The sequence below is a fragment of the Mugil cephalus genome, chromosome 17 (assembly GCF_022458985.1).
Source record: "Mugil cephalus isolate CIBA_MC_2020 chromosome 17, CIBA_Mcephalus_1.1, whole genome shotgun sequence".
Lineage (NCBI taxonomy): Eukaryota > Metazoa > Chordata > Actinopteri > Mugiliformes > Mugilidae > Mugil > Mugil cephalus.
Window position 1 is genome coordinate 422009 of NC_061786.1, and position 12409 is coordinate 434417.

The 12409-nt window shown below is 39.9% G+C and overlaps 1 protein-coding gene across 7 annotated transcripts; it reads left to right on the top strand.

The window, feature by feature from the left end:
- Positions 1-203: 203 nt before the first annotated feature.
- Positions 204-12333, top strand: LOC125023433 (jnk1/mapk8 associated membrane protein). Of its 7 annotated transcripts, none has more exons than XM_047610704.1 (8): positions 245-346; positions 1052-1083; positions 2077-2156; positions 3453-3610; positions 6039-6245; positions 6527-6708; positions 6823-6899; positions 11223-12333. In XM_047610704.1, the coding sequence occupies exons 4-8, from the start codon at positions 3549-3551 to the stop codon at positions 11439-11441; spliced, it is 747 nt and encodes a 248-aa protein (XP_047466660.1). In that variant the 5' UTR covers positions 245-346; positions 1052-1083; positions 2077-2156; positions 3453-3548; the 3' UTR covers positions 11442-12333. The 7 variants fall into 7 exon arrangements, with proteins under 7 accessions (XP_047466656.1, XP_047466657.1, XP_047466660.1 ...); XM_047610703.1 differs by having other exon boundaries at positions 3456-3610; XM_047610700.1 differs by lacking the exon at positions 1052-1083 and having other exon boundaries at positions 204-346.
- The last annotated feature ends 76 nt before the right edge of the window (positions 12334-12409 follow it).

Below are 12409 nucleotides of genomic sequence, written 5' to 3' on the forward strand. Positions count from 1 at the left end.
AGCTGTATGCTTTAGTTAGGAATATAATATTAATTTATAATTTGTCTTTGACAGTCTGTTAGTTTCTTCTTTCGTCTATACTTCATGTGTGCTTAGCTTGACTTTATGAATTCAATTGTTTATTTTCCTTTCCGTGTTCCTTAGAGTGTCGTGAATAAAAACTTTTTTTTTGAAGAGGATATAGCCAAAAGAGGAGTGTAAGCGGTAGAGGGCAGTAGTACGCCAATAGGTAATCTTACCAACGAAAAGAAGAAGTCTATCTTATTTGCCTTCTTCCGGTGTTAAAATAACATACAGTTGATTTGGCAAGATAGCACACATAAAGTTGCTGTTCGGCCCATGATGTGTAAGTTGAAGTTGCGTGTAATTTTGAGTTTTTGTGTAATGATAACTAGTTTTTTTTTTTCAAGACAAACTGACCGTAGTGTGGCACATGCTTTTCTTTCTCTTATAGCTCCGCAGAAGTAGCTAGCACCGCTGAACTAGCCGGCTAAACCGATGTTTGTCTCTATGTCAGTCTCAACTTAGACCGGTGTTAAAGTAATTGTCTACACGAGTTGCCAGGATTCGGTGTTTGTCTATGTAAAGCTTACTTGGCAATACGGACATCAAGCATACCTTTGAATCACTGTGCTGTTGCTTGTCACCAAATCTGTACGTTTATACGTATATAAGGCGTGTATATACATCGGGTACAATAAGTATCGAACACATCATAATTTTTTTGGTGGAAATGAAAAAACATCAATCCTAAGAAGGCTGAATGTGAAAGTGTGAAATTGTGCAGGAGGCTATTCCATTTTGCAGAGATTTCATTGTTGCCTTAGTTACAATGAAACGGATTTGACAGTTTAACATATAAAGCGAGAGGAATAATTGAGAATTTGACAGTTGGACATCAACAGTCAATTCTGGGACTGTAAAATATATACTGTTTTTCTTTTACAACAGTAAACATGGTGCTTTGAGGCACCAGTACTATTAACTTCTTTTACAACACTAAAAGAATTGATTTACTTCTTTTACAACTCACAGCTGTTTTTGTGTATAGGTGGTTCAGACTTCTTCAAATTGATGCAGAAGGTACGGCGGCATCGTAGAGCATACGTAGACGCTAGAGCTGTAGCTGACATGCACCTCCCCAGAAATGAAACTACGCACCTTGACGACGCAGAGTGCAAGAGCTGTGATTGGTCCGCTTGGTAGTAGTGTGTTTCTGCTTTAGTATTTTCAGCTGCTTCTCCATCTCCGCATTTTACGAAATGACTGTTTTGAATCAGTACTAATGGAACAGGAGGAACAATTTGAGCAGAAGATATATACTGTCAGAGTGCACTATATAGTGCAACCCTTCATACGGAATAGGGAGTGAGTGAACGATTTCAGGAATAAACATTTGTATGACTCATCTCTGGTGAAATTTCATTGAAAATTTCAGTAACAATTATTCTAAGTGAAGCAGGGAGTAGAAACAAAAAATTAAACCAACTGGGTTTCTGCTGCTCCTACTATTGGCCTCCCTCTCAAGTCTTTCCTGGTGTTCAGATTTGTGTTTTTTGGGTCCATCATCTTAATTGATCTTCCTCTCTGTCTGCTGGAGTTCACTTGCTCGCGCCTCCTTAAATCACGTCATGAGGAAGAGCGAACTGTGAACCAAACCATTTTTAACAAGGGACCTAGGGGGTTATTGAAATGATTAAAATTAAAATATTGACTTTGTGATTTTGTTTTAGCTCAGATGCATTAGTATGAATATATGTTAGTTAAGTTTATGTATAATAATTTAGTCACAGATGCAACTGGGGGGCTGTGTGTGTGCCCTAATGGGCTGTGGCCCTTCACTTCTATAGTGTTTGATTTTCTTTTATTTTTGTATTAATTTGGTGTTTTACTTTTTGTTATAGAGATTATCTATCTATCGATACTATCTTATCTTAACATGAAAATGTATGTACACTTATACAGTTATAGTAGGGGTTTTGATATTTTCTGCGTTACATTGTTTTTTTTTGTTTTTAGTTTTGCATAGGTTGGTATCTTTAAAATAAATAAAGAAGTTTGTTTTTCCCCTTACAGCTGTGGCCAAGAGTCCAACGTGTCCAGGCCTTTACTGTGGCAGACTGATAATCAATGGATCGGTGGAGGGGGAGTGTGGTGTGAGTACTAAATATAATTTTTTTGCCTGACTGCTTGTGTGTTTATTTACATCATACATAGGGCTGTGTGTCATTTATGTATGCATAGACAGAGGGATTGTAATAATTAGATTTTTAGATTTTGTTTCACATTAGTCTCCAGTTTTATATATGGCAGTACAGGGTCAGCGACTCATTAAACATTAAGTAGAACTATCATGGTCATTTTTAGATTATCTGAGAGGGGTGGGGTCAAGCACTCTATGTCTTAACTTCAGACCTGCTCTTCAGTATCCCGTGGGCTTATTATAGACCTAGATTTAGACAGACTTTAATGATCCATGAGGGAAATTACTTTGTCATTACATTGCGCATAAAAGTAAACACTCATAAAAACTACAAGAAAGATAAAATAAAATTAGATAATCAAAAAATTTACAGAATTAGCATTATGAACAAATGTACAAAAAAAGTTGGCAAAACGGTGTCCAAGATGATGTGGTTGTTTAGCCAGTTGCATAGCAACAGTGGCATGGATCGTGTCCCATGATGTTTCCTTTCCTGCTGGAATGGAGTCTGTCAACACATAGAGTCCCGAAGCCGGGCACAGACGTACTGTGGTCAGTATGAACCAGGTCTCCAAAGCACTTCTCATGACACACTCCCCCTGGGTCCCATCAAGCGGAAACAGTCCATCCATTCAGCTGCCAAAGACCACTTCCTTTGCCGCTCCGCCACATCTAACTTCTAACATCTAACAAAGCCTGACACCCCCAGCGGTTCTTCTGAAGTTCAGCTGGAATCTTAGGCCTCACTTCGGGCAGCTCAGTGGATCTCTGTAAGACACCAACGGACACAATGGCTGCTCTGCTGAACTCCACAGCCAACGACATAGCCAGCAACAAAATAAAAACAGCACAAAAAGACAAGAACAACCAAAAAACATTTTGACTGATTCAACGCACAGAAAAAAACAACAACAAGTCAGACGAAAAACAACCATTAACAGACTAAGATTAATCTCATCTCATCTCATACTACTGCTTAATCCTCACTAGGGTCGCGGGGGTTGCTGGAGTCTATCCCAGCTGGCATCGGGTGAGAGGAGCTGTAACCTGATAGAAGGGATGTTTTTCAAGACAGGGCCCCTTTGATCTCATAAGTCAAGCAAGGCAGAGCTGCAAAAAATATAAAACCTACATTTCCAATTTTTTTTCCCACCATTTTCTTTTTTTCATCAAGGAAATTTCAGTGCGGATCTAGGGCATGCAATGAGTTCTTAAGTAACAATTTTAAATCACCATTTGTCTGTCTTAGCAGGTTTGTCCCCGTGGAGAACGAGCCAACATTCAAAAAGTGTGTGAACTCTGTACTGGATCTCCCGATCTCTATGACTGGCTGTATCTGGGCTTCATGGCCATGTTACCTCTGGTACTTCACTGGTTCTTTATTGAGTGGTACTCTGGAAAGAAGAGGTGAGCCAGGATTACACACACTTCCAGCTGCTATATAACATGCAACTAAAATTCTCTTTTGCTTTTGGCTTGACTGCTTATTTTTGCTGTAATATTATTAATATTTCTCTCTTGATGTGTTACTTTGAGGTCTGTTCAAATAAAAAAATGCATTTTAGAATGTGTTTGTAGTAAGGATAATCTTTTTAGTATTTCTGTATTTTGATCTTGTATAGGGCTTGTCGGACTGGCACAAAATGTACACTACCGGTCAAAAGTTTTAGAACACCCTAATTTTTCCAGTTATTTATTGCAATTCAAGTCATGCAAGCCCAATGAATAGCTTGAAATGGTACTAAAGTACTGAACAGTCAGAGCTTTTTTTTTTAAAAAAAATGTTTGGTTACCCAAAACTGAAAAATAATGTACATTTCAGAATTATACAAAAAGGCCTTTTTCAGGGATTTAACAATTTAAAGCTGTTCTGCAGCAATGAAAGTTGAATAAGCCTTGAAAGCTGGTGCTGCTAATTCCTACAGGTGTTCCAACTTTTCTGGATTACTTACAACCCCCTCTGTCTGCATAAAAGCAGTGTGTTGTAACACACTGTGGTACCAGACCCTCATGAGCATCAGGTGAACAGTACTGTACTGCAGAAAGTAGTGTGTTGCTACAAAAATGGTAAGAAAAAGGCAATTTACAGTGGAAGAGAGACAGACCTTCATAACACTTAAAAATGTAGGTCTTTCCTACGGGGAAATTGCAAAGAAAGTCAAGTGTCAGTGAGTACAGTTTTCTTCACCATCTAAAGGCTCAGAGACCGGTCTGGCAGACCCAAAGCCTTAACTGAATCAGAGGACAAGTTTCTGAGGGTTAACAGCTTGTGTGATAAGCGGCTTACAGGACAACAGCTTCAAGCACAGCTTAATAGTAGTCGTGGTGAGCAAGTCTCAGTTTCAACTGTGAAGAGAAGACTTTGAGCTGCAGGTTTGACAGGATGAGTTGCAGCAAGAAAGCCATTGCTAAGATGTCAGAATAAGACAAAGAGGTTCTCCTGGGCCACGAAACACCGCCATTGGACTACTGAAGACTGGAAGAAGGTATCATGGACTGATGAATCAAAATTTCAAATCTTCGGTTCGTCACGCAGGATCTTCGTATGCCATCGAATACGCGAGAGGAAGGTTCCACAGTGTGTGACATCAACTGTCAAACATGGAGGAGGAAGTGTGATGGTCTGGGGCTGTTTTGCTGGATCCAGGGTCTGTGACTCGTACAGAGTGAGCGGCACCCTGAACCAAAACGGCTACCACTGCATTCTGCAGCACCATGCAGTACCCTCTGTATGCGCCTAGTTGGTCAGAGGTTCATCCTACAGCAAGAAAATGATGCAAAACACAAGTCCAAGCTATGCCAAAACTACCTCAGGAAAAAAGAACAAGATGATAAGCTTGAAAACATGGAGTAGCCAGCACAGTCTCCAGACTTAAACCCCATCGAGCTGGTTTGGGATGAACTGGACAGAAGAGTGAAAGCCAAGCAACAAACTAAACCAAAACTTTTGACTGGTACTGTATGTTACAGTATTATATGAAACACAGTAATAGTAAATACTACAATATACACTACCGGTCAAAAGTTCTATAACACCACACCTTTTCCATTTTTTTTACTGAAAATTATTCAGTTTATTGTGTCATTGCACTCTGAAATGAAAGCATAGAACAAATAAGCAATTTGAGTTGAAAAAGAAATCATGGAATCAATTTATAGACCAAAATGTATTCTAAACTTTTGACTCATCAAAGTAGCCACCTTTGGCAGATATAACAGCTGAACACACTTGTGGCATTCTTTCTACAATAGAAATCAAATAATCTAAGTCTGTTGCAGAAGTTCCCATAAATGTGTGGCACTGGTAGGTTGCTTGGCTTTTTAGGAATTAGTAGCACCAGCTTTAAAGGCTGATTCAACCTTCATTGCTGCAGAACAGCTTTAAATTGTTGACTCACTTTGTGTTCCCTGAAAAAGGCCTTTTTGTATAATTCTGAAATGTACATTATTTTTCAGTTTTGGGTAACCAAACCTTTTTTTTTTTTTTAACCTCTGGCAGTTCAGTACTTACCTTTGTACTTGCTTTTTGTGTATTTGCTTTTCATAAAATTTCAATATAATTGTTTATGGACACTGCATGGGAGCTATTACTGCACTGTATTACCAAGATGCATTCCACAAAATATAGAAGTGTTTTAGAAACATTTATTTTGTAAAACTGCATTAGTATATGGAAAACAATGTATGTGTGCATTACCAAAGATGCAGTAGCTGTATGTCATTGCCACTTAACCATGTAAATGGTTAAGTGCAAATTCACACCAGTGCACCTTCTATACTGTTCATACTGTCCACCGCTAATCTTGTGCTGTTCTGTCTGTTGTCATCTATCTAGTTCCAGTGCTCTGCTGCAGCATGTGACAGCTATGCTGGAATGCAGTCTGTCAGCTGTAGTCACTCTGCTGGTCACAGAACCAGTGGGAATGTTCAGTATCCGTTCCTGTCGAGTTCAGATGCTTTCAGATTGGTACACCATGCTGTACAACCCCAGTCCAGACTATGTCAACACATTACACTGCACACAGGAAGCTGTCTACCCACTGTAAGTACTAACATCATGAATTTAAGACACTGGGCAGACAGACCTGTGCGCCTAGCACAAGAATGAAACAAATAACACACAAACATGGGCTACATAAAACAGCTATTAGCACAGATTTTTCAAAAGATTTGAGGGTCTTCTTAATGTCTTTAACATCTAGCATAAATTTAATATAATGGAAGATTGTTGTTTGTGACTTTTTTGTGACAGGAAATGGAAAATAACTCATTTTGCCATGATGTTGTTAATGACTTTGTCATTACAAATATACTCTTTTGCAGCTACACAATTGTGTTACTCTACTATGCATTCTGCTTGGTACTGATGATGCTGCTGCGTCCTTTGTTGGTGAAGAAAATGGCATGCGGTCTGGGCAAATCTGACCGTTTTAAGAGCATCTATGCGGCTCTGTACTTCTTCCCCATCCTCACTCTTTTGCAGGCTGTCGGAGGAGGACTGCTCTGTAAGTTTTAAGTGGCAACAGATAAATATAGCTTATAGTTAGTTATAGTTAGTTATATTTAGTTCTTTGTGCTTTCTTTTTGCAAAACAGTGCATTGCATTTTTTGTCTTTCAGACTACGCATTTCCTTACATCATACTGGTAATGTCTTTGGTCACACTGGCTGTGTACATGTCTGCCTCAGAGATTCAGGTAATTGTAGTTACAGTATTGTGGGTTTTTGTGACACTGTTAAAGATGGTCCAAAATTTACACCTCTCTGAAGGCTCTCTGAAGCTTGTAGCCTCTTAATTCTGTCTGACACGCAGCAGAGAGCACACATGTTGTAAAATAAAAAGCTGTTTTGCAGGTTGATTTGAGAAAGCTAAGTGTAATTAATAGGATGGATGGATGGATGGATGCATGCTTGCTTTATTAATCCCAAACTGGGAATTTTCACCGTTGCAGTAGCAATGTACAGGCACTCAACACCATACGTACTATATATAACAGGAAAAACACAGTCTACTATATACACATTATTTACAGAATAATAAAAATAAGTGAATTGGGGGAAAAGGTGTATACAAGGAGGGAAAATAAGTAATGTACAGAGTGTTATCTGTCACATGCAGATGAGGAGTTGAACAGGTGTATGGCTTGAGGCAGGAAAGATTTCCTGTAGCGTTCTTTGAGACAACAAAGTTGTCTGAGTCTCTTGGAGAATGAGCTCTGTTGTCTGTCTGTCATCTGGTGGAGAGGGTGGTCAGGGTTATCCATTAATGATAACAGTTTAAGTGTCCTCCTCTCCACCACCACCTCAAACGTTTCCTGTGTGCAGCCAATGACAGAGCCAGCCTTCCTGATCAGTTTATTCTGTCTGTTGGCATCATTGGCTGCAATGCTGTTCCCCCAGCAGACCACAGCAGAGAAAAGGGTGCTGGCCACAACAGACTGGTAGAAGATCTCCAGCATCACACGTTGAAGGATCTCAGCTTCCTCGGGAATTAGAGTCTGCTGCAGGCCTTCTTGTACACAGCTGTACTGTTGGTCATTTAGTTCAGTCTGCTGTCGATGGTCACTCCCAGGTATTTGTACTCCTCCACCACATCCACATCCCTGCCAAGGATGGCTGAGTGGCTGAGGAGCTGTTCACTTCCTCCTGAAGTCAATCACCAGCCTGCAGCCTTACGTTGGTTCAGCCTCTCCAGCTGTCTCCTCACCTGGCCAGTCAGGGGAGGGGTTCTTCTGCTGGAGTTTGGCCTCTAGCTTCCTCCTGTAGGAGTCCTTACACTCCCTCAGCTTGTCCCTCAGTTGGTGCTGTACCCTCCTTAGCTCCTCCTTGTCTCCAGACCTGAAGGCTCTCCTTTTGTTGCTCAGCAGAGTCTTCAGGTTGCTGGTGATCCATGGCTTATTAGGGCAGTCGGGGGGGTACGACAGACCTGCCTAGTGGGGGGTAGAGCAGTTGTACTGTATGTATTGCAGGCATTTGCATACAGCAGATCCAGTGTTTTGTTGTCACAGGTGTGGCAATCAGCATACTGGGTGAAGTCTGTAAATGTTCTGTCCAAGGTGACGTGGTTGAAGTCCCAATTGATCACCATAAACAAGTTCAGCTGCTATGTCTGCAGACGGGAGACAGTGGTGTTGATGACGTCAGCAGCCACCTCGGCGTCGGCTGATGGGGGGGAAGTGGACGGAATGGCGGATGTGAACTCCCTCGACAAATAATAAGGACGCAACCCTACAGCCAGTAGCTCCACGTTTGGGGTACAGAGACGTTCTTTCACGCAGATGTGTCCAGGGTTACGCCACCACTCATTCACATACAGCGCAATCCCACCTCCCTCCTTCTTACGCCTAGAAGTCACGTCAATGTCCGCCCGCACAGGTGCAAAGCCAGATGTTGCGATGTTGCGGTCCGGCATTGTGCGACTGCAGCCATGTCTCTGTAAAACACAATAAGCTGCACTTGCGGAAATCCCTCTGGGTGTTGATCAGCGCCACTAGCTCGTCTGTCTTGTTTGCGAGAGAGCGAACGTTACCCATGATGATCCCAGGCTGGCTTGTATCTCCTCTTCTTAGCTTTCACCTTCTTCACAGCCCTGCTCGCCCATCCTCGTAAGGGATTCCAGGCCTGGCTCCAGGCGGCAGTACAGGTTTACACAGCGTAACCAGCTGGTCGCATGTGTAACCAATGGCCATGCCTCTCTGTCCATAACACTCCGTTATAAAGAGTAACGAAAGTAGCAGTAAAAGTGAAAGGAAAAAACTGAGATTCACAAAAACCATTGCTGCACAGTATTTAGTTCCAGTTTAGGTAAAAAAGTAGACACAAAAGTACAAAAAAAGTACGGAAAAAGGTGGATAAAACACACACAAGAAGCACGCACTCAGGAGCTGCTGCAACAGGTGTCTGCTCACCACGGCATCAAGTAGCCAAATGATAAATAATAATAAAACCTGCCAGTTGGAGCCTGTTTTACATGATCACAGTGCATTTGTTAGGCTAATGTGATTTGTTACAAACTCAAAAAAAGAAAAGGGATGAAATGAAAGCGGTTGGTATGAAGCCTGAATGCTCTTTAGAGTACTGCAGCACATAGCCTGCACCGGTGCAAGTTCTTTATACGTGCACGTGCCACTTATCCCTGCTGTGTATTTTTTAGCAGTCGTATTAATTTTTGTTTCTACTTCCTGCTTTACTTTCAACATTGACGCGTGAAACTTTTTTCAAAACTTTCGCCAAAACTTTGCAGAAGACGAGTTATACAAATGTTTGTATAACCTCCTCAGTTAACCCTTCCTCAGTGTGTTCCATCTGTGTTGATCCAAAACAATCAATTCAAAAATTGTGAAGATGGAAAAGCAGTTGGAAATACTACAGTGGAAACGTGCTACTACTGAGCGGAGCAATCACAGCTCTTGCAGTATGCATAGTTACATTTCTAGGGAGGTGTAGGAGGTTTAGGAAGTTTATGTCACTTAAAATTTTAATTATTTATAGACGAATTGGAATTTCTCAAGTTGAATAATTGCATAACGAAATCAAATTGAATCACGCTTTTTAAATTCGTATGGTTTCACTTTCATAATTACATTGAAAAAGAGAATTAGATAAAAAATATTTAAATTTAAAATTGAATTGAAATTTAAACTGGATGTGCATATATTTTTGGATACAGACACAATTTTCTGCAAGATTATGGTTACATAATACATATGAGTTTAAAGGGCAGGCTCTAACCTTAAATTTAAATGTATTCACAGCTAAATTAGAGGAAGAAGCATCATCCAGTCAGAAAAGAGTTTATTATTAGGTATATTTGTACATACAAGGAGTTTGTCTTGGTGTTTGTTGCATTAAAAAATGTAGAATAAGATAAAATAAAATAAATCATGAACATATACACACTAAAATATACAAAACATAAACAAATATAAAAAATATACAATCAACTTTGCTTCACTGGGCTTAATCTGAGCTGACAGTAAATCTCTATACACTTTGGACTTCCTAGGGTGGCTTCTGTCTTCTGCCACATCATCAGTCAATACTACCCCAATATCATCGGAAGCAATGCAGTCTCATTTTGTTTGCTTGTGGGTGCAGGTAGAGATGAGGCTATGCATGTTGTTGACATAGCAACTCTTGCTATGACCACTGCAGCAGAGTGTAGATATGGGCAGTTCAATTGAATAAAGAGCTGCATCTGAATTACTTAGACTTAGGCAGACTTTAATAATCTGCAATGGAAGTTACTGTAGCTTAGCTGCACATAAAAGTAACACTCCTAAAAAACACATGTAAAAAGAAAGATAAAATAGGATTGAAATAAAAACAAAAACTGAATTACAATTAGGTGAACTAAATGTGTTAGCACAAATAGAGCTGGGATTTCAGTGAAGACTGTATCATTTCAGGTCTACAGAATTCAATTTAAATTATTGTCCAACTTGACATTACTATTCAAATTATTACATTCAGCTGGTCTGTCATGATAAGAGGACATCTCTGTTTGGACAAATATGAAAGGTAATTTGCATTGTGATTTTTATGTAACAAATTACGGGTGTGGTGATTTGCACAGGATTAATATTACACGACTAGAGGTCACCAGGTCAAACTAGTCCTCTGTGAATAGGGCTAAATATTAAGTTTTTCAGTGTAATCATTCAGGATAACCCTACAAATTAACACATAAATCAGTTTTTAATTATGCAAACACCTCCCTTTAAGACCAATTCATAAATTGTGTAATTGTAACATTGTTTTTCACATTTGGCTATTAGAGCATTATTAACTACAAGAGTCAAGTGCTTGCCAGGAAAGACATTCATTTAAGAGATCCAGTAAAGTGCTGTAGGTCTGTGAGAGTGGTTCCCAGAAAATGTGCCACCTCAGTGGCTTTTGATTTCACATTACTGTAGGGAGAAATGTAAAGCCATTGGTACAAAGACAATTGGGCATTCGCTTTCCCAGAAATCTTAATTCTTACATGTTTTCTTTTGTGTCCTCACTCCTCACCACCACAGTGTTTTAAGAATCTCATTGCCAAGAAGAAGCGTCTGGTTGTCCTGTTCAGTCACTGGTTGCTCCACGCTTATGGCATCATCTCTATCTCCCGATTGGACAAGATGCACCAGGACCTACCGATGTTGGCCCTAGTGCCAGGTCCTGCCCTGTTTTACATCGCCACAGCCAAGTTCACTGAGCCCAGCCGCATCCTGTCTGAGAGCGGCAACGGACACTGATCTGGGTTAAGAAGGAATTCAGCAGGAATTCAGTAGATTAATATTAAATACATTTTTTGTTCTCCCACCAAAGTAGACAATGACAGTGGGTGACGCCATGCTACCACTGTTCAAAATGATGTTTTTCAAATGCGATATTTAGTTTTACAAACAGTCCATATCCAGTTGGAGAGTCAATGTACAGTGATACAAAACGAAGAAACCACTGTAAAGAAGCTGAAAACTTATTTGACTTAGTCACATACTACAGATTCTGTTTTGGGATAATTAAGCAAGATAAAATATACACATACATTATAACCACCTTCCCAAATTTTGTGTAGGTCTTCCTTATGCATTCATAACAGTTCAATGGGTCTTCTGAGATTGTCCTGTGATGCCTGGTAACAGAATGTGAATTTGGAGGCCATGTCAACACCTTGTGCTGTTTTTCTTGTTTTTTTTTTTTTTTTTTTCATTCTTTCTAAAAATGTTTTGTATGTGACTGTGTCAGGCTGCATCCTGCTGGAGATGGCTGCGGCCATCGAGGAGTGACATTGCTATGGGGTGGGGGTACATGTCTAAGTAACATCCACATGAATGCCAGGTCCAAAAGTTTCCCAGTAGAACATTGGATTGTCACAAGACGCTCACTGTTATTTACTCAACAGTAGTCATAAGGTTATTCCTGATTGGTGTATGTAACTGCACATATCTGTTATTGGACTTGTGTGGCTGTAATTTCTCAGATTTCCTTTTAATGTGAAACTGTCAGTGCTATCTGTTTTGTAAATATATGTATCCTTGTGAATATTCTGTAAGATTTGCTTCATGTACACAAGCTCAAATTGCAAGTTAAGATTTCACTTTGAAAAACAGTGCCCTTAAGTTCATAAAGCCTTTACTTGGATAATTTCTTGAAATAGAAATTGTTATTGAATCATATAAGTGCACCCTGTCAGAATGAGTTCAAACCAACTATTTATGAA

Bases quoted from the DNA above. Each gene is read 5' to 3' on its own strand.
- LOC125023433 (XM_047610698.1), top strand. From the start codon at position 1,148: ATGAAACTACGCACCTTGACGACGCAGAGTGCAAGAGCTGTGATTGGT. The intron at 2,157-3,452 runs GTGAGTACTAAA...TGTCTGTCTTAG, and splicing joins CGGTGGAGGGGGAGTGTGGT to CAGGTTTGTCCCCGTGGAGA. The intron at 6,246-6,526 runs GTAAGTACTAAC...ACTCTTTTGCAG, and splicing joins CAGGAAGCTGTCTACCCACT to CTACACAATTGTGTTACTCT.